The sequence below is a fragment of the Corylus avellana genome, chromosome ca9 (genome assembly GCF_901000735.1).
Source record: "Corylus avellana chromosome ca9, CavTom2PMs-1.0".
NCBI classification, from domain to species: Eukaryota; Viridiplantae; Streptophyta; class Magnoliopsida; order Fagales; family Betulaceae; genus Corylus; species Corylus avellana.
In genome coordinates this window covers 17,750,238-17,771,263 of record NC_081549.1, presented here as the reverse complement: position 1 = coordinate 17,771,263, position 21,026 = coordinate 17,750,238, and the positions used below count along the sequence as shown (strand labels likewise).

General features: G+C 35.5%; 2 protein-coding genes across 2 annotated transcripts; both read left to right on the top strand.

The window, feature by feature from the left end:
• The first annotated feature begins 469 nt into the window (after window positions 1–469).
• LOC132191849 (mediator of RNA polymerase II transcription subunit 4) lies at window positions 470–2,022 on the top strand. The gene has a single exon (XM_059606962.1). The coding sequence runs from the start codon at window positions 635–637 to the stop codon at window positions 1,853–1,855; it is 1,221 nt and encodes a 406-aa protein (XP_059462945.1). The 5' UTR covers window positions 470–634; the 3' UTR covers window positions 1,856–2,022.
• Window positions 2,023–5,887: 3,865 nt separating this feature from the next.
• Window positions 5,888–8,655, top strand: LOC132191922 (large ribosomal subunit protein uL4). The gene is made up of 2 exons (XM_059607055.1): window positions 5,888–7,068; window positions 8,294–8,655. The coding sequence occupies exons 1-2, from the start codon at window positions 5,965–5,967 to the stop codon at window positions 8,405–8,407; spliced, it is 1,218 nt and encodes a 405-aa protein (XP_059463038.1). The 5' UTR covers window positions 5,888–5,964; the 3' UTR covers window positions 8,408–8,655.
• The last annotated feature ends 12,371 nt before the right edge of the window (window positions 8,656–21,026 follow it).

Sequence of the window (21,026 nt, the reverse complement as noted above, 5' to 3'; positions counted from 1 at the left end):
TAAAAAAACAAAGAAATTGAAGGGGGTGATAGACCATTCTCATTTGGCTACCTCTTATGAGCGGATGTAAGAGTAATCGAATCACTCTCATGATCACCGAAAGTGGTTTGGCCACCTTCAAATGGTCAAATAAGAGTGGTCCGATCACCTTTTCAAAATCAATGCTTTCATATCAAGAACTGATTTTGCTTTTTTTTTCTTTTTTTTTTTTGGGGGGTGGGGGGGTAAGTAGTGCGTGGAAATCGTAAAATTAAGTTGTGTAAATTCGTCTGAAAATTTCATTCACAATGGAGGGAAAGCGTAAAAGGAAGACATAATAATAACCTTCTGCGCAAAAAAGCTCGTCGTCGGGCGCAAAACGGGTTGCAGTTTCGGGTAAAACACTACTAAAACAGAAAACGCCCGCCGTAAAGTAAACCACATGACGTCGTTTAGGTCAAAATACAAACGGCTTGCAGTTTGGATCTACTGTGAGGCGCGTGCTTAAACCGCCGTTTGGCCATCCATAGTAGGCACCGGCAGCAGCTTTTTCCAGAGTATGCGAGAACCATGTTCGTATCCTTCAGTTTCCTGCCTTAGGATTCTCTGAAGAAGAAGAAGAAGAAAGGAGAAATTGAGGCGTCCAAACAGAAAGATGCTGCAATCCCCAGCAAGGCTAGGCCTCACAAACCCAAACTCCCCCTCCCTTCAAAACCCTACCCCACCCAAACTCCCCCATCAACAACCACAGCAGCTCCAACCCTCCTCCAATTTCTCATCCGCCATTAGCACCACCACCACCACCTCCTCCACCCTCCTCTCTCTCCTCCCACCTCTCCCTCGCGCGCAGACCCTTCTCCTCCAAATGGCCGCCTTGGCCTCCAAACTCTTCGAGCTCTCGCCCAATCGCTCCCTCTGGCTCACCGCCTTCCGCGGCTCGCTTCCTACCTTCCTCTCTTCCCAAACCCAAGCGCTACCCTCAACGACCCCACTCGATTCCTCTCCCTCCTCCACCAAAGAAATCATCTCCCTTTTCAATCGCCTCCAGACCCAGCTCTTCGAAGCCGTCGCCGAACTCCAAGAAATCCTTGATCTTCAGGATGCTAAGAGGAAAGCCGCCCGCGAAATCCAGTCCAAGGATTCTGCGCTTCTTGCGTTCGCCAATAAGCTCAAGGATGCCGAGCGTGTTCTCGATATTCTTGTCGATGATTACTCTGATTATCGCCGCCCCAAGAGATCCAAATTGGAGGATGATATGGAGGAGGATTCTTCGTGCACCACAACCGTTGCGTCTCAGCTGAAATTGTCGGACATTTTGTCGTGCGCCCATCGGATAAGCTACACGACCTTTGCCCCGCCTGAATTCGGCGCCGGCCAAGCTCCCCTTCGCGGGGCTCTCCCACCCGCCCCGCAAGAAGAGCAAATGCGCGCCTCGCAGCTGTACAGTTTTGCTGATCTCGATGTGGGGTTACCCAAAGCAGAAGAAAGCGAGAAAACGATTGAAGCTATCATTGAGCCCCCGGCTGCACAGCCAGCGGAGGTGAACCCTCTTTCGAATCTGAGTGCAATTCAGGGTCTGCTTCCACCGAATATCACTGTTCCATCGGGTTGGAAACCTGGGATGCCCGTGGAGTTGCCTATCAATATACCAATGCCCCCACCTGGGTGGAAGCCCGGCGACCCCGTGCCATTGCCCCCATTCACGTCTCTTCCGGGTCCGAGGGCCGATGAGCAGCAATTGCGGCCCATTGCTCCTTCTCAGCATAAGCCACCTGAGACAATACAGGTTCGGCACGTTGAGCTGGATATTCTGGATCAAGACGATGACAGCAGTGATTATAGTAGTGAGGATGCAAGCTCTGAGGATGATGATTGATGGTCAAAAGGCTAGTGCTTTTGAGTTATTAAGTGTTTGAAGTAGTCTAGGTAAGTTAACTTCTTTATTGAGTTCGGTTTACATTTGAACAGAAGTGTAATGTTGTGAGTTACTCATGCTGTTCCTTTTGATTTTAATGTACATGTGTGTCCTCTCTCGTTGTCCAATTTTATTGTCTATTTGAATTCCTCCCATTTTAGCTCGGTTTGAGAACACAAATTATAGGCTTTGCCTGTCATTCGTTAGAAAATGTAGATTTTGTTTGATTTAGATTTTCATGAATTGTAATGCTGTTTGTGGGCTGAAGTTTCTGTCACTTATTTTGAAGAGTTATTTCACCTTCTATATTCTAAGATAATATTTTCACTTCCTTAACCATAATGCTGGCTGCAATTGATCATGAATCTTATATCTACTTGGTGTTTAAGCTGAGGAAGAAGCAACTTATACGGTTTGAAGAAGCTCTTATGAGTATTGGCAATCCTTTGAATGTGAGAAACATGCTAAAGGACTACATCAATGGCGAGCTCTCATGAATATGCAAATAAGCGGTAACTCTTCACCAATTACAGCATTGAGTTTACATGTGAGCTTCAATGAGAAACTCAAAGTTTTAGAGATCACTCTGGCATTGGAGTGTAACTCAAACTATAAACTTTGTGAGAGTTGCACAAATTAAAACAAGTACAACATGATAGTGTTTAAAGATTAGATTTGGATTTAGTGTGTTATTGTTACGATCCCAAGAGTTAAGGGTTAAACCAAATCAGTATTCAATAGTCCTAGGGCTTTGGATCAATGGTTAGGCCCTTAGTGTAGGCACCACGTCACGGCTCAAATCACGGAGGAGGCGATTTATAGTTTAGATTAAAATGTCTTAAATATTATGTATGAGTATAGTGTTTAAGTCATTGAATACTGACAGGTGAATGGAGTTGCCAAAAGAAAAAGAGCTACCATTAGATCAGTGCTGATTGAGTAGGCTGCTATAGACGTCGGATTCAGAAATGTGTGGAATGTTACGATCTTAAGGGTTAAGGGTTTAACTAAATCAATATCCAACAATTCTAGGGCTTTTAGTTCAATGATTAGGTCCTTAACAATTGGTATCAAAGTAAGTACCACGTCACAGGTTCAAATCACAAAGGAGGCGATCTGTAGGCTAGATTAAAATGTCTTAGTATTATGTATGAGTATAGTGTTAAGTAATTGAATATTAATAAGTGATTAGAGCTACTAAAAGAGAAATGGCTACCATAGAATCAGTGCCGATAGAGTGGGCCGCTGTAGACGTCATATTCGGAAGTGTGTGAAATGTTACGATCCTAAGGGCTAAAGGTTTAACCAAATCAGTATCCAGCAGTATTAAGTCTTTCGGATCAATGGTTAGGCCCTTAACATTTATTGCTTAATAAAATCTTGAGATAGTAAGAAAGATATGCAGTATGGCAAACATATGATAGTTTTCTTTATCAAAAGTAAATGAGGTTGTTTGGGATAAAAGAGAAAATAATAAAAGTGTTTGCAAGGATATTGCGCATGTTGGCTGGATTCCAATTATTTTGACGATAGGCAAGAGTATTTTCCTTTGCAATGGGCTGATTTGAGTGGGCTGTATTTTACCCTTGTTCTTTTGATTGGCTATAAATGAATTCATTAGAGAGATGCAAGAGAGTTGTGATGTCTTTTATGCTGTCTAAGATCTCATTAGTTAGAACTTTACCTAGATGCTCTAGAACTAAACTTTTGAGGCAAGTGGAATGAAGATGGGATATATTGATGACATTTGTCCAGTGGAATAACAAGTAGTGAAAATTGATGGTTAAACAATTGTTCTTCCCCCCTTGCTCTGTATTCATGAGAAATGAATGAATAGGATGGTGTATATGGTGAGATGCTTCAAAATTTTTGCATGGTTATCTATATGAGGAACAAATTGAAGAACAATTGTTTAACGGCTGTATTACTATCCTTGACCATAGCTGATTGCACTCCTACAACTTCAAGATTGATGCGATTTAGAAATTGAAGTTCAGACAAAATGAATTCAGTCTTTTTAGCTTTTTCAAAGATTAAGTTTCTATTGAGCAAACACTCATTTCAGAGCTTAAAAATTGGTTTCCAATCTGTTGTGGCGTGATTTTAATTGGCAGAGCCATGGGTGCATTGAGGACCTGCAAGAGGATGTTTATGCAGGATCAAGAGATCTGTATCACTAACTTCATGTGGCTAGATCAGTGCCTTCTAAAAACATCCTTAAATGTTTCATATATGACACATGTAGATGCTAGAGATTAAGCTGTAGGAGTTGCTACTTGTTTTTTTGAAAGATAAGTAGACATAAACATATGGAGTTCATTTAGGATTTGTAAGGTTCTAGGTTCATTTTGGTGAGTTGGCAAACTGGGACAAACAGTGCTGCTTTATCTGCCACTTGTCTATAATTGTTACTCTTTCAGGTAATGCGGATGATCCAGAAGGTTTCTGTATCTTCAAATTAAGTGTTATGAAGGTAAACATGCTGGTGATGTGATGAAGTTGTGAAGCTGAGTGAGTGAACTTCTCCATTTTTCACTTCCTAGGGGGCATAAAATTGCTGCCATTGAATTTTGTTGTGTGACTAGGGGTGTTATGTAGTTGTTACACTGTTTATCCAAAGGATCTGCTAATTATGTTTGCTTGGTTGGAAATCCATACACTAGCAAGATCATATAGACTGATTTTATGCTCTCTATGCAAATTTACTTTGTCTAGCAGTTTGGTATAGTTGTCACTAAAGTTCTTGAGGCCAAATGACTTCTCGCAGGATACTGATTAAAGATGCTAGAATTGAAGAAAACATTGGGATGTTAATTAGAATTTAGGGGTGAGCAGACTGGCTCCGCCCACCCATTAGGGTAATGTCGGATCCATTATTCGGGTGGGCGGATGAATTTTTTAAGTCTACCCTAATTGGGCGGATAGGGAAAGGTTGGGATATGCAGGGCTGAAAGGGTGAAAGGGTGGGGGAAGTAGTTGGAGGATTTCTTCCTCAAATTCTCTTTTCTACCCTCTTTTTCAATGGGATAGTCGGTTTGGGCTTGGAGTTGGGCATATCTATAACCCAAATCCTAAAGGACGAATTGGTATTTATCCTTCAAATTTGAAGTTTAATTTTTGCATTTTCTCTTTAATCATTTCAATAATGCAAGGCCCATACAACTATCCTGATCATCTCAAGGCATGGCCTAAGGAATTGAAACATGTATACCGTTTGATTCTAATTAGGATCCTCTCAAGTTTATTGAATATCCAGTTAGTTACATTCGAAGGGTATTTTTGTCTCTTGAAAAATGAAAATGCAAAAATACTTTTTAAATATACCTAACTGCATGTTTTCCTATTCAAATAAACTATTTTAGGTTTGATTCGATGAGGCCGCAAGCTAAAGTACTGAGGTTTAACCGAGTTGTTTATTATATATTTCAACTTCAATTAAACCAAGCAACCTTGAAAAAACAATCATCACTTTGTACAATTTGTTTCAAATAAGGTGCGTTTAAGGCCACCATTGTTTGGTGTAGACCAAAAAAAAAAAAATAGTCATCGAAAATTATTTGCTAAATACACGGAAAATAAAAAGTTTTAAGGCGAAAAAAATGTTACACCTCAAAAATATTTTACAAAAGATTTTTCAGTCGAAAATATTTTCTGTTAGAAATGCAACATAAAATAATCGTCAAAAATAATTGAAATCCAAATAGAGTATATGAAAGAGATGGAAATAGTACATTATATATATATAATTGCTGATTGGGAAAATAGATATATATATAAGCAGGTGATAATAGATGCATAAAATAAGCAGTTGAAAATCAAAGCAATATATATATATATATATATATATTTTTTTTTTCTCAGTACGTTTTGGATAACCTAAACCCAAACAAGAATAAAAAACCAGGTTCAGGATTAGCCCAACCCGCACCCAAACAGTCAGTCACTTCAGCAAACCCTAGCTTTCCACACTATAAAAGCCGCTCAAACTTCGTTTGCTTTCTCTCCCCTAAACCCTTGAGCCCCTCTCCCCCATTTTCATTTTCACTTTCACACTCACACACTCCGCACCAATGGCAGCCGCCGCCCGTCCTCTCGTTACCGTCCAGTTGCTCGAGGGTGACATGGCGACCGACTCTTCTCCAACCGTTCATCTACCCGATGTGATGAGGGCCTCCATCCGACCCGATATCGTTAACTTCACCCACGCTAACATATCAAAGAACAAGCGGCAACCATACGCCGTGTCGAAGAAGGCGGGCCACCAGACATCTGCCGAGTCATGGGGAACCGGGCGTGCCGTGTCCCGTATCCCCCGTGTTCCCGGAGGCGGAACCCACCGCGCCGGCCAGGGTGCTTTCGGAAACATGTGCCGTGGAGGCCGCATGTTTGCCCCAACCAAGATCTGGCGAAGGTGGCACCGTAAGGTCAACGTGAACCTTAAGCGCTACGCCATCGTTTCGGCCATCGCCGCTTCCGCCGTCCCCTCTCTCGTTCAAGCCCGCGGTCACCGCATCGAGTCTGTCCCCGAACTGCCCCTCGTGGTGAGCGACTCCGTCGAGAGTGTCGAGAAAACTTCAGCGGCTCTCAAGGTTCTCAAACAGATCGGAGCTTTTCCCGACGCCGAGAAGGCGAAGGACAGCCACGCGATCCGCCCGGGTAAAGGTAAGATGCGTAATCGCCGCTACATCAACCGCAAGGGTCCTCTGATTGTGTACGGAACCGAGGGCGCTAAACTCGTGAAGGCCTTCCGGAACATTCCTGGTATTGATATTGTGAACGTGGAGAGGCTGAACCTTCTGAAGCTGGCTCCTGGTGGTCACCTTGGACGGTTCGTGATCTGGACCAAGTCGGCCTTCGAGAAGCTGGACTCGATCTATGGATCGTTCGAGAAGCCCTCGTTGAAGAAGAAAGGTTATGTCCTGCCAAGGTCGAAGATGGTGAACGCTGACCTGTCGAGGATTATCAACTCGGATGAGGTTCAGTCGGTCGTGAGGCCGATTAAGAGGGATGTGAAGCGGGCGCCTATGAAGAAGAACCCGCTCAAGAACCTCAACACCCTGCTGAAGCTGAACCCGTACGCCAAGACTGCCAGGAGAATGGCTGTTTTGGCCGAGGCCGAGCGCGTCAAGGCCAAAAAGGAAAAGCTTGACAAGAAGAGGAAGCCAATCACTAAGGTATGTCGCTTCTGCTTTTAGTTATTGTGAAGGTTATCTTGCTATTAATTGTGTGAAATGAACAGGAATTTTGTATTGCCGTTGTTGTTTATATAATTTTGGATGATATTGTGTGAATGGAGGGAATATTGTTGTTCTTTTTCAAAGTCTATGTTATTGAAGCTGTAGTTGAGTATGATTTTTTTAGGAAAAATTAAACCTTTTTTGGATTTATAAAACTAATTATCTTTATCTCTAAATCTTAGAATCTTGAATGAAAACTCTCTAGAGAATCACAATTTCTTCAGCAGAAGTCTTTCACATTTGCAAGTACTGGAGAAATTTGCTTACTTAATAATTCCAATGATTAATAGTTTCTATCTACCATGATTATGTATAATAACTGATTATGTATGTCTGATCTTTTATAGGTGGTGATTTTTTTTTTATGAATTAGGTATCGAAAATAGTAGAAATGAAGAATGTCAATTGCATGTGTAATTTTTTTTATGAATTAGGTGTCTATTGTCTATTGATCCTTGTCCAAAGTAAATGGGATTGAATTCTTTTGAAGTTTCTAAACAATGGTCTGGTAATACTTGGTAATACTTGGCCCAAGTATTACTCTTATCAAGTCCATTCAAGGCTTGATGGAGTACGTGTGAATTGGCATTAGTGTTTCTTCAAAACTTCTGATGTTTCCTTTTGGTGTAATACTTGTTTGTATATCAATTTTCATTTCAAACATGAAATTCATGGTCTCCCCTAATGTTATTTTTTTTCTTTGTTTAGGGATTTGGGGTTTTGGAACATACCATCTTTCCTTGTTGTTTCCTTTTCCATTCTTTTTAGTTGGCTATCAAATTCATGTTGAATTAGCTATAGTAATTTTGCAAATTTGATCTCTTCTAATTTTGTATTTCTTGAAGTTTTAGAATTGTTTATACAATCTGACATCTTCCTCAATTTCATGCCTTTATTTGTATACCAACATATTCTAAATTTATAATTTTATTTTTTATCTTATTGAGCCTAAACTTTGTGGTACATGTTTGTGCTTGTTTACTATGCCTCCTTGTCTACTAGGCATGTTTGGTTATATGAATGCCACAGTTCTAGTTACAGCTTTCTTGTTGATGAATGATAAATGTTTAATTGAAAATGCTTGGCCAGCGTGTTCTGTTTGAATTTTCAGCAGTTATTAATGGGCATTTTTCTGTTCCCTTGTTTATTTTTCATTTGTCAGGAGGAGGCTGCTGCAATCAAGGCTGCAGGGAAAGCTTGGTACCAGACTATGATTTCTGATAGTGATTACACCGAGTTCGAAAACTTCACCAAGTGGCTTGGAGTGTCCCAATAATTTGCTTTTCTGGTATTCAGAATTTGTTTTACTTTCGTTGTGTTGATCTAGTTTGCTTACAGTTTTGAGACATGGATGAGATTAGGTGGGAGGAAATGGGGGGAATAAGATATCACTTATTGTTTTTTCTTTCCTCCCACTTCGTTATCTTGATTTCTGCCCAAGGTGAAAGAGTTTCTGTTTTTTGAACTAAAATTAAATATTTTAGGCTTTTAGTTGGTGAATCTACTCTCTCTATTGCTATGTTATGCACTTTTTGTCTGCAATATTATATTTTGATCCATGGTTTATTTTTTTTCATCTAATTCGTGAATTGGTTTTCTTTTTTTTTTTCCTTTGGTTGATCACATCCGATTATTTTGTTGCACATTTTCCCATGTCCTCTGTTTGTAAGAGTTTTTGTTTATTTCTGTTTGAATGATAATTAGTTAAAGGCTCTCTTGAGATTTTGCCCATGGTGGTGTTGTGTGAGAGAGTAGTTGACCCCTCTGTCGATTGTGGCCGTGGAGGTTATTGTTGTCACAGAGAATGGGATCGAAGAATTTTAGTTTTTAAATTTTCTTATTCACATAAATCGATGATGTGGCAAAGATTTGACCTTTTTTTTTTAATTGAAAAAGAAATAGGATTCTGAGGATCCTAATTCAAAAGGAAGAGAGTGGGCAATACTAAAATTTGATGAGGGGTGAGCTTTTCATCATCAGATTCAAAATGAATTAGAACAATATGAAATTACATACACTTGTAGAAAAATTGGTCAATCAAGTTCCGTCAAGGCGGTTACATAATGTGAACTTATGAACTCTCGTGGGAACAGTAGCAACCACCGGAGGAAGAAGGTTGAAGCTGAAAGAGGTGGGAGGAGAAGTGGCTGCACTAGAAAGAGGGGAGGAGGGAGAACACGGTCTCTCCCTCCCCAATAGGTGGAGGAAAACCCTCACGGAGGTGGAAAGTTTCAGGGCAAAGGCGTGCTATGTCAAGACCACTTATTTTTTAACATAGAATGACCACTAATTTAGAAAGATAATGATATGGCTTTGTCATTCGTAGAAATTGCAGGTGATTTTTGGTCGTAAGGGTTTAGGGCCGGGCCTCTAGGCCTATCCTTGCAAATGCTGGGAATAACAAACCCATATCGGAACATTTGTATTATGAATTTTAAATAATAAATTAGGACTTTAACCGTTTAGTGATTTATACTTGTCTTTCTTTATCCAAGTTATTTCCGTTAAAAAATGAAAATTTCAAATTCACTTTCATCCAAAATATGTGGAAATTCCGGAATGATACACTCATTTTCTCACACGGGTTTATTTACATATTATTGAGGAATAATCTCACATTACTTGTGAACAAGATCTTGGGCATGTTTATAAAAAATTGACAATTCTTTTTGGTTGAACCGGTTTTATGAGATGAGTTAGGCCTAGAGCTTACCACAAGATGAATGAAGCTCACACTACTTGCCCCGTGACAAGGACAAGAAAAAATTATGGCATGCACGTGCACGTGAGGGAGGGTGTTGAGAAATAATCTCACATTACTTGTGAACAAGATTTTGAGCATGTTTATAAAGAATAGGCAATCCTCTTTTATTGAACAAGCTTTTATGAGATGAGTTAGGCCCATAAATTTTGTTCACATATATAGGTAGCTGTTAAACTATATTAAAATTCATTACAAATTTAATGGTAGTTTTAAACTACTTATGGGTGAGAATAAGTGGGAGTGCTTTCAAAATAAATCATAAAAAGTGCACCAAATGATGGCTTGGTTAGCATAGATTTTTTTTTTTTATTGGCAAGTAGAACAAAGGTTAGGATGGATTTTAATTAGAGTAACATTTTGATCAGATTCAGTTAACAACCGTGATGGAATCGGTTTTTTGGCTTAAGCCACAGTTGCATTTCTACATATCCGCACAAGAGAAATGAAAGGGAAGAAAGAGATTCGAACTAGTGACTTCTCATTTCATAATGCGTAATTTTCAACCAATTGAGATATTCAAGGCCTTGAAGACATCCGTTGGGTTACTATACGAGGCCCAAAAATATTTTAGCAATATGAGCAATAAAAGGCTTTGATAGTTGACAAAACCTTAAAATGAAAATCCTAAATGTGAGAACAAGATCAACATAATATAAATGCATAGTTGACAAAATAAAAGAAAAATTAGAAAATATTTGGAAATATTAACACTCCCCCACGCTTAAATAACCTTATCCTCAAGGTTGAGAATTAAGGAAGGCAAGGAAAAATGTGCGTTGGCAATCTCTTAAGGTTCTCAAGTCATATCTTCTGGTGGGCCTTATTGAAATGTCATAATCTAATTACAGATATTACATGAGATATTCTTATCTCAATTTGTTTAGATTGTATCTTAGGTTGTTTTGATTGTATTATTTGATTTGCTTGTAACAGTATTATCATAGTTGTTAGGATAAGATCTTATTTGTTTGTATATTTCAAACTAGTTGTTAGGATAAGATCTTATTTATTTTGTATATTTCAAACTTCCCTTGTAAGTCTACCTATATATATGAGAAGATAAAGACCTAATTAAGGCTTTACAATCAATATCCATATTTCATTATATGGTATCAGAGCTTCAAGGCAAACGCCACTTAGTGCTTATTTAGTGAAACTACCAATATCTCTCAGGTATCAACAAGATAAGCTTATCTTAAGTGCCTTGATTGTTTCTCTTTCTACGAACATCTTGGCAAATGTTATTAACATGAAAACCTCACGTGAGGTTTGGGTCGCCTTGGAGAAAATGTTTACCTCTCAATCCAAGGCACGTATGATGCAGTCCCGCTTTCAACTTGGGTCGCCTTGGAGAAAATGTTTACCTCTCAATCCATGGCACGTATGATGTAGTCCTGCTTTCAACTTGCATCCTTGAAGAAATTGGCGATGTCTATTTTTGATTACTTTGAAAATGCATAAACTTTGGCACAAAACTTGGCTGCCATTGGTGAACTTGTCAAAGAATACGACTTGACATCTGGCATCCTTGTAGGGCTGAATCTAGAATATGACTCACTTGTCACCAATTATACAACTCTTGTTGAGCCAGTTATGCTTGACAACTTGCATGGTCACCTACTAATTCATGAACCAAGACTTGAATTATGATAGCCTAATTATGATGCTTTACAATCCAACGATCTAAATATTGCAACATGTTATTTTAACATGATGATTCACCACATCAAATGGCCATCTATAGGGGTGAATCTGTGTTAAAAGAGTTGTTCAATAGTCAACCCAATCAGCAATTGCAAAGAATTCAGCCTACTTTGTAGGGATGTAATTCAAAAGGATTAATCGCAATAAAGGTCTGTATGTAACTCTAATTCACTTAATACACGGCAAATATGAGATTTAACATATGCCCACACAACACTTTCATAATCCAATTAAAATTTAATTCTCTTCATTAGTTCTGGTGTGATAATGGGCTTGGCCTCATGAAAAGCCCATCTTCATAAATTAATTTCTATTGTGTCACAGTAGTGACCCAAGGAAATAGCGGGCTACTGGTGTGATAATGGGCTTCGCCTCACAGGCCCGAAGAAAGCCCAACACCTGTATAGGCGCCAAAAGGCCTAAATGCCCCACCTTGGGGCCAGAGGCCCACGAAGCAAAGGGTCACTAATTCACCACGGATTCAGCAGATCAACCAAGATCATTCAGTTCAAACAAACTACATGTGTCCAACATTAAAGAAAGTAGAATCTATCCAATAAACCCAATTATGTCAAACAAAGTTTAAATACAGTCAAAACCACAACATAACCTCGGGGAGAGGTAGTTACAGAGTAAATCCTCACACACCCAGACACTCTATAAAAGGAACAGCCTACCTACCACCTAGTCAAACACATTGTCAAATCTCTCTTTACTCTCTAATCTTGATATTATTTCTTCTTCTACTCTTAGCAAGGCTTTGAATTCGAGTCGCTACCTGGACTGATAGCTGTGTTAACAAGTTCTAATACCATTTGTCATACTTTGATTTTTTTTAGATGGCATATGAGATACATCCATGACAAAATAGTAATGTGCTCTTGATTCATGCTTCATTCTTCTTCAAACAAGAGCTAGAATGGACTAAAAAGTGACACGTCATTTAAGTTATAAAGTATCGTGTAATAATTAAATGTTAATATAATGTGAGTTTTAGGATCTACCCCAACTACAATGGACCACCTATTTTATTTATTGATAATTGATTTCAACATCTTATCTCCCCCGAAATGATACAAGCACGTATGATAATAAGCTATCATCATTCACTATTATATTAAATTATTGGTCAGCGGCAGAGTAATACATGGCGCATTGTCAAAGATTTATGTATCCAGGGACGGAAATATAAATGGACGGAACTAAGAAATTTTATTGGAGGGTACCATCCAATATATATATATATATATATATATATATATATATATTCGGTTATTTAGAATTTTTTTATTAAAAAAAATATTTTGATTTTTTTTTTTATGAAATAAAGACTACCGTAAGAGCCAAAAAAGTGGACATTTGAAAGTAAGGGCAAAAAAAACAATAATAATAATAATAATAATAATAATGGGTATGACCCAAAAAAATTAAGAATAGGACCAAATTTTCTATTAGATATGGCCAAAAAAATTAAAAATTGGGCCAAATTTGGCCCTATTTTACTTTTTTTTTTTAATTAGATTTTTTTTTTCCTTATTTTTGGGGGGACCTTGCCTATGCCGGTCCCCCTAGTTCCGCCATTGTATGTATATATACGCTGATAATTAATACAATAAATAAGCATTGGGTCCAAGGCTTAATTAAGGCCCATTTTTATATAAAGGCTACTCGGGCAGCTCGCTCTAGTGAGGTTTATTAGTTGGCCGCCACCAACTCCAATGAATTTTTGGCCACCATCTTAGGCCTCCGTCATTGACCAAAGATTAAACTCAAGTTTTCACAACTTTTTACCTTGAGTTTGAGAGATATGTTACAACATATTATGGAGTTTAAAAATCAAAATTACAGTTGAAGATTGTTATATAACTACAATTTTCTTATAACAACCACTTATTGATTTAAGCATTGAAGGTTCTATTACAACCGGATCTCATCCTTACCTTTTCGTTCGACTAAGCTCTAGTACAATCATTGTGTTAAATCTAATTTTAACCATGTATATCAAAGTTCTAGGATACCATTCTCTTATAAGTCGATTTTCAATGGTGAATTTTACTTAAAGTTTTTATCATTTAGTATCAGAGCTAAACACCACCACATCAAGTTTAGGATCAAACCCAAAGGAGACGACTTACAAGCCTGATTATAACGTCTTAATACTATGTATGGACATAATATTAAGCCATTGAATACTGATAAATGAGTGGAGCCAACAAAAGATAAATGACTACAATCGAGTTAGTGTCGATAAAATAGGCCACCATGAACGTCAGTTACCAAGTGTAGAAACATGTTAAGGATCATTTTGTCCTTGCTTAGGTTAGCTCTTAGAGACCCACCATTTACAAACCAATTTTTAAGGAAGAGATTGTGACCAAAATTTATATCCTTATCTTGTTTATTTGTGTCAGAATTTCATAAAATCCCTTTCAATTAACGATGTTGAATGATGTACTTTTTCAACCAAATACACCTACCAACTATAACGTTATTGAATTAAATGACTAGTTGATACTATAAAATCTGTTTGTCTACTCGGATTCCATATAAAATTATAAATATAATACCATGCCAATTGCCAATGCAACGACAACCGATAATTTGCAACTGCTAAAATCACAAGTCGATCAATATGACCAAAGCCGTCTCTTTATTATATTCAACGTAAAATGAATAGTGAGTTGAATTGAATCATTCAAGAAAAGCCCATTTATCAAAGTGTGTTTTTTTAGGTTTCAATAAAATATTTTGATTAAGACAAATAAATTAAGATAAAGTGTTCTTTCAAAATTAGGTTAAAATAAGTTTTTTAATCTAATTTATTAAATTGACATATGGTCTTAGAACACATAATTTACAATTTGTTAAAAATGCATGTAAAAGGCACATACGTTATTAATCATATTAAAAATGTATATAAAAATCACATATTCTATATATATATATATATATATATATATATATGAATTTAATAAATTGAGTTGATAACATTAGTCTCTTTTTTTTTTTTTTTGCGAGTAAATGAGGTTTTTACGTTTTTGCTATTCAATTATTTTAAGGGTTAATTACTTTTTTTAGTATCTAGGTATTCACGTTTGTTTTGTTTTTGTTTTTTTTTTGTTTTTTTCACATAAGTTTAAGTTCGTATCATAGATAGAACTTGACTTAACCACCCCTATGACCAAGCCACCCCCAACTCCCCAAGGCATTTTGGGTGATTTCAACCACTCCATTTTGGCCATTGAAGGTGGCTGAACCACCTCCCAAGAGTTTTAGGAGTGGTTCGGTCACCCCCAAATAAGTCTAGAGGCGATCGAAATAATTCACATGACAGTTCGTTAATTTGGTTAAGGAAATGATGATGGATATACTAAATTGATATTTATCCATAAGTCAAAAATCATTTATGATACGTCAAAAACAAAAAACATGAAAAACCTAAGTACTAAAAAAAAAAAAAATTAACCCTTATTTTAAAATATAAAGAAATCCTTCTACTCCATTTTAATGTCAGCCACCATCTCCAATTGAATTTGATCCCCCCTTGACATGGCATTTTGTCAACTTATAGGTGCATCGACCAGGCCAAAGCAAAGTTGGTCAAATGGCATATATATTGAAAAAGGTATTCAGAATGCGTACGGAAAGAAATCCATGAGCAAATTGTGAAGCGCAAGGACCATACCCAAAAAAAAAACGAATGCTCGCAACGGCAACGAATCAAACCATATGCTGTTTGATCCAAACTCAGTGGCAGGCGCAGGTTTGTTTTTCAACGATTTCTGCGGAGGACACGCCAGATATTCTCCCTTTTGAAAAAGGACAATTTCGGTATTAAAACAAATAAATAAATAATAGCCGTTCTTGGAGTTGGTAGTCTCCTTTCGATGTGGTACAGTTGAAATACCCTTTCTCTCTTTGGATTTTATTCACAAAAACAAGGAACAACAAGGTTAGAAACAAACAAACTGACAACGAGGTTTTTGGTGGGCCTAGCTCCCTTCAGGCCCATTAACTTTCGACAGCTGGCTTTTTGTCCTTTTTTTCTGTAGTTGACTACGTGTACGGCTACTGTCCGGTCGAACGAAAAGTCATCTGTACACGATACAAAAAATCCGCAAAATTTAATCTACGGCTGAATAGTGAATGTTGGCCCCACACACAGTCGCGAGTTTTGTTTTTCTATCCCCATATACATACGTCCAATAAATCAACATAAATCTTTTGAAAATGATTGGATATTAGTGAAGGGTTGTGGTTATGGGGGTTAAACTCAAAAAAAAAAAAAAAAAAAAAAAAATGCAATGAAAAATAAGATTCACTCGATCACTAGAAAGTTTACCTACTAAACAATTTTTTATTTGTGGGATTTATTTTAATACGAATCTCACATGACAACTCAATAATAAATGTGAAGTGAATATTAAATATAGTGATTGGAATGGATTATGGATATAAACCCAAACTAGATTTAACCTCTTGAAGTTGGTAATGAATTTTTTTTTTTTTTTTTTTGGGAAACTTTAGAAAATTTTATCTAGATTTTCACTTGTTTTAAAATTAGCTTCTTGAAGTTCAAAAATCTCAATTTAAGGTATTAAACTTTCAATTTTTTGCAATATTCTCCATCCGTTAAGATTTTACGTTAAATATTTTCAAAATTCTCAAACTACCCCTATTTAAAATAAAGAATTTAACACAATTTGCAAAAATACTTACACCAGAATATTTGCAATTTTTTTAATTAAAAAAGTAGGTGTATTTTAGAAAATTTGAAAATATTTAACGAAAAATCTTAATGCAGGGGAACTTGCTAAAAATTGAATTTTGATACCCTAAATTGAGAGTTTTTGAACTACAGGAGTAATTTCAAAACGCGTAAAAGTTCAAAAAGAGTTTGTGGAGTTTCCCCAATTTCTTTTTATTTATGCTAGTCACTATAGCCATTTAATACAACAACTCTCCTTTTCACAAAATAATAATAATAATAATAATAACTCTCATTAGCATTCGAACCTTGAACCTCAAGTAGACGTGTTTTTCACAAAAGAAAAGCAAAGTATATACCCGCTTTAGAAAAATGTAAAAAAACAAAAAGGAAACAAAGGTGTTGCACGCTATGACATTTAATTAAATATATCAATAGGAGAAATCAAAACATAAGAAGTTTATGTTTTTTTTTTTTTTAATTTTCTTTGTTTGAAAATAGTGTTATAATATGACATAAAGTAAAAGTTGTTTGTGTTTTTAATAGTTGTTTGTTAATGTTTTTTTTTAAAAAGAAAAAACAAAAGATAAAAAAAACAAAAATATTAATAAATGGAGCATATAATAAAAACACCTCTTATATGTTTTTATTTTTTTATTTTTCCCTCTCTCTCTATCCTTGTTCATATGACATGTTTATATCAAGTGGGAATACATCAGCAAGAAGTAGCAAAATTATTAATTTTTGTTATGAATTTTTTTAACACTAGTTTGATAAAAGCACCATATAAGAACTATTTAAAAAACTAAACTGTTTTTTTTTTTTAATTAAAATTAATAGAGGCCAAATCAAAATCATCTTTGAAGAACTTCAAGGATTACAACTTACAAGTATATTTTATGCATGCGGATCAAGCGTGCTACACTCACTTCAATCACTTGGGACTTTTTTCTTTTTTTTTTTGATAGCTGGTGGTTTATGACTCGTTTATTAATATTTTTTAGATTTTTTTTTTCAAAAAAATAAAAATAATAACAAATAACTCAACACATAAAATACTTAAAAACTATTTCACATTATCGTGTCACAAATAAAAAGTAAAAAAGTAGATTTTAAAAAACATTAGCGAACAAGCCTTTTTGAGTATTTGATTGACTTTAGGATATAAGCAGACTTCTTAGAACATATGATCATTGCATGTATTTTCATTTTCTCATACATTAAAAAAAAAAATTGTGAGAAAAACATGTTTTAAATACATTTGTTAATTTAATGAGACATGTTACACATCATTATTTTAATAATTTATTTTTACAAATTTAATAAATTTACCATTGGATTTATGGACTCATGTGGGTTTCACATAAATTCAATGGCGGATTCACTCATTCACTATATAGAGATGGGTGAAAGATGGGACGAATAATGATTTTTATCATTTCTTTAATTTAATTGAGTGAATTAGATTAAAAAAAAAAAAAAATTCAAATCCAATTTAGAGAAAAAATTTGTTCTAAATCAAATAATTATCGACATAACTTCTTGAAAATGATGAGATATTATTAAGAGGTTCAAACCTTTTTTTTTTTTTTTTTGTTGGGGACATATCTACACAATGGGAGGAAAAGGAGAAGGGTAATTAATTAGTGACCTCCGTTTTATAATGCGTGGTCTCCAACCAATTGAGGTATTCATTTGGGTCAAACTTAAGATTGCATGAAAAGTCATATACTAAGGAATTACTAGATATATTAAAATTATAGAGAGTTCACTTTGAAAATCCATTGCATTGGCTAGATTGCTTGAAAAGTCATATATTTAAGGAATTGCAGTGGCTAAAGACGTGATTCACCGAAATTTGCTACAAATCTAAAAGTGATGGGTACAATGATATTCAGATATTGTTTTGTAATAGCCTGAAAGGCTATTATGTGTGTGTCATAGATACTGAGAGAATATTTTACCCCATTTAATTGTTATATCAATAAAGAGATATAGTTTTTTTTTTTTTTTTTTTTAAAAAAAATATAGAAATAGAACAACTAATCGGATTTGAATATTGAGTAATTTATTCTTATAGAGTCTGCTTTGACTAAGCAAAATTTTTGTCCGAATCAATAATACTTTAATCAGCAAAATTATTGAAAAGCCTATATCCCAATCCCTTTTTCTTTTCTAAGCAAAGAAAAGCAGGTGGGAGATACTAACTATTGTTATTCTATGCGAGTATGATCATAATAGCACTTGCCCATTAGAAGCCGTACAAAAGGGGCCTAGACGATAAAAATTAATTGCATTATCTCAAGTCTGACTTAACCATAACCTAATCCAGCTACATTAAAGTGACTTAAGATGGCTGATATTAATTATAAGATTGAAAATTTTAATTTCAAAAGTCAAACTCTCACCCTACTACGTACTCAATAGGGGTGGGTATCGGTTCGGTCAGTGTCGATAGAGGCATTTTCGCCTACTGATTCGTAAAAGTCGATTAATTAATCGACTTCATGCTGACAAGGAATAATTTTGATTTTTTCAGTTAATTAGTTAGTCAGTTAATAGGTGGACGGTTAAGTCGGTTATAAATTTTTAAGTTAAGATTTATCAATTTCCTTGTAACTGTAAAATCAATAAAAAAATATGTTTTATAAATAAAAAGAAAAAGTAAATTCATGGAATATGGACCAAAATAACAGCTATAAATTAGTTTGACCAATACAATAAAAAAAGTTATCAGATAAAATTTAAAATTCATTTAAAAAATCGGTTAATTTCCCACCTCTTTGGAACTTCATGTTTCAACAGAGAAGAGCCTTTACTTTTATTATATTAGTAAAGCGCTAAGGTCAGTTAACCGATAAAAAAAAAAAAAAAATTATACTACCTATCGAATCGAACCGATGTTAAAACAATATTTTTATTCTGCCTACAAAAATCGTTAGAAGTCGGTTGTCCGTCAGTGACAATTCGATGGCGGTCAATAAGCGGTAAAGTTAATTTGCCCACCCCTAATACTCAACAAGTTTAAAAATTTTCTTAAAAAACATTAAATCACCACCATTGATAGGATATCCCTATCATTTTAGATTATGCGAGTAGTGAGTAGATTAGATATACCGTCCAAATTTCCATTCCCTACTAACCTTATTGCTCTCTCTCTCTTAAATATTCTTTCTTTATCTTCCTTTTTCTTTCTGTCTTGTACTCTATCCTTTATACAATAAACGCTCTTATCTCTCACACACACAAACACACGCACTTTTAGGTTAATAGTACAACATAAAATGGACAACTCTCTCGCTATCCTTCTGTTGTAGTACAAGAAACAATTTAAAAGTAGAACAGAACAAATATTAACATTAAATCTACTCTCTCACCTTGATTTGTCAAATCAAATCTTTTAATCTATTAACATTATCGTACAAATTTGTACGTTACACTATTTTTTATTTTATTTTATTTTTATCGTTTTATATGATGGTATATGCCGACTGGGACCCAAAAATAATTCGTTAATAAAAATTATATAATAATATTCCTAATATTTTCCTTTCTTTTTTAATTCTGTTTGACGAATATGTTTTTTATTTTTTTATATATATATATATATATATAATCTTTGGAACACGCGTGCTACTCTCTGTTATTTTAATTAAATCAGATGCCTCCAAATTATTATTGTTTTTCTTAAATTAAAGACGAAAGAAAAATGTAGAAAGAATAGGTGTCGGTCTGAATGAACGATTCGTAGAGCTGGGAAAGTCAAGTCGCACTCACTCGATTCCCACGAGTCTGACTCAGACACCCCACCTCGGCCCTTCTTATTCGCTCACTCCCTCCATCACCCACTGCCACTTGGGCATAGCAATTTCTGTGCCTCTATCTAGTCTTTTTTGGGTAACGTGTCAAGTTCTTATTAAGTTGGTCAACTTGTTTATGTTTATTTGAACACGACACGTTTATTAAAAAAATTAACTCTAACAAGAAATGAGGCAGAGTTTAATATGGGTAAAGGCCAATAAGCAAAAAAAAATAAAAATTATACCTTATAATATATATATTTTTTTCCTTGTGTTGGGGGGCATGGCCTACATCAGCCACCCCTTAGCTTCGTCATTGACTCGAACCTATTTAACTTAAATCCTAACTCTAAAATTAAATATCGTATTCATATCGAGTACGCATATTGTGGGTTAAATTGACAGCCCTACTTTTATGTACACCTAGTTATGCGTCGTAATTCATGTTTATATGTTTCGTGTTAAGATATAAAAATATAATTAATTTAATTAAACAGATTAAACTTTTTAATTTTAATTTGTTAATTTTGTATTGAGTTTCGTAACGAGTTTATAGATTGTGATAAAAATTGTCAGTCTTAATGTCTTATATTGAGTTTGAATTATGCTAAGACATGTATATAAGATTATATAATTTAATTATAACCTGATTGATTTAATTAGATGGGTCAATTATCTCTACCCTAATTGGTTAATTTTGTTTTAAATTCGTTTAGTGTAAAAAAATGTTAGCCGTAGTGTCCTTCATTTAAGCAAGAGTGAAGTGAAGAGTTTTCAAAGGAAAAAAAAAAAAAAAAAAGTGAGTGGCGTAAAGTCACGCGCCAAGAAAAGCAGTGGCCCTCCATCTGTCTCTATGTACTTTGGTCCTTCACTGAGCACCACCAACAATACAAAACCAACTCTCGCTCTCTCTCTCCAA

Coding starts and splice junctions, on each gene's coding strand:
- LOC132191849 (XM_059606962.1), top strand. CDS start 635: ATGCTGCAATCCCCAGCAAGGCTAGGCCTCACAAACCCAAACTCCCCC.
- LOC132191922 (XM_059607055.1), top strand. CDS start 5,965: ATGGCAGCCGCCGCCCGTCCTCTCGTTACCGTCCAGTTGCTCGAGGGT. Junction 7,069..8,293: donor AGAGGAAGCCAATCACTAAG/GTATGTCGCTTC, acceptor TTCATTTGTCAG/GAGGAGGCTGCTGCAATCAA.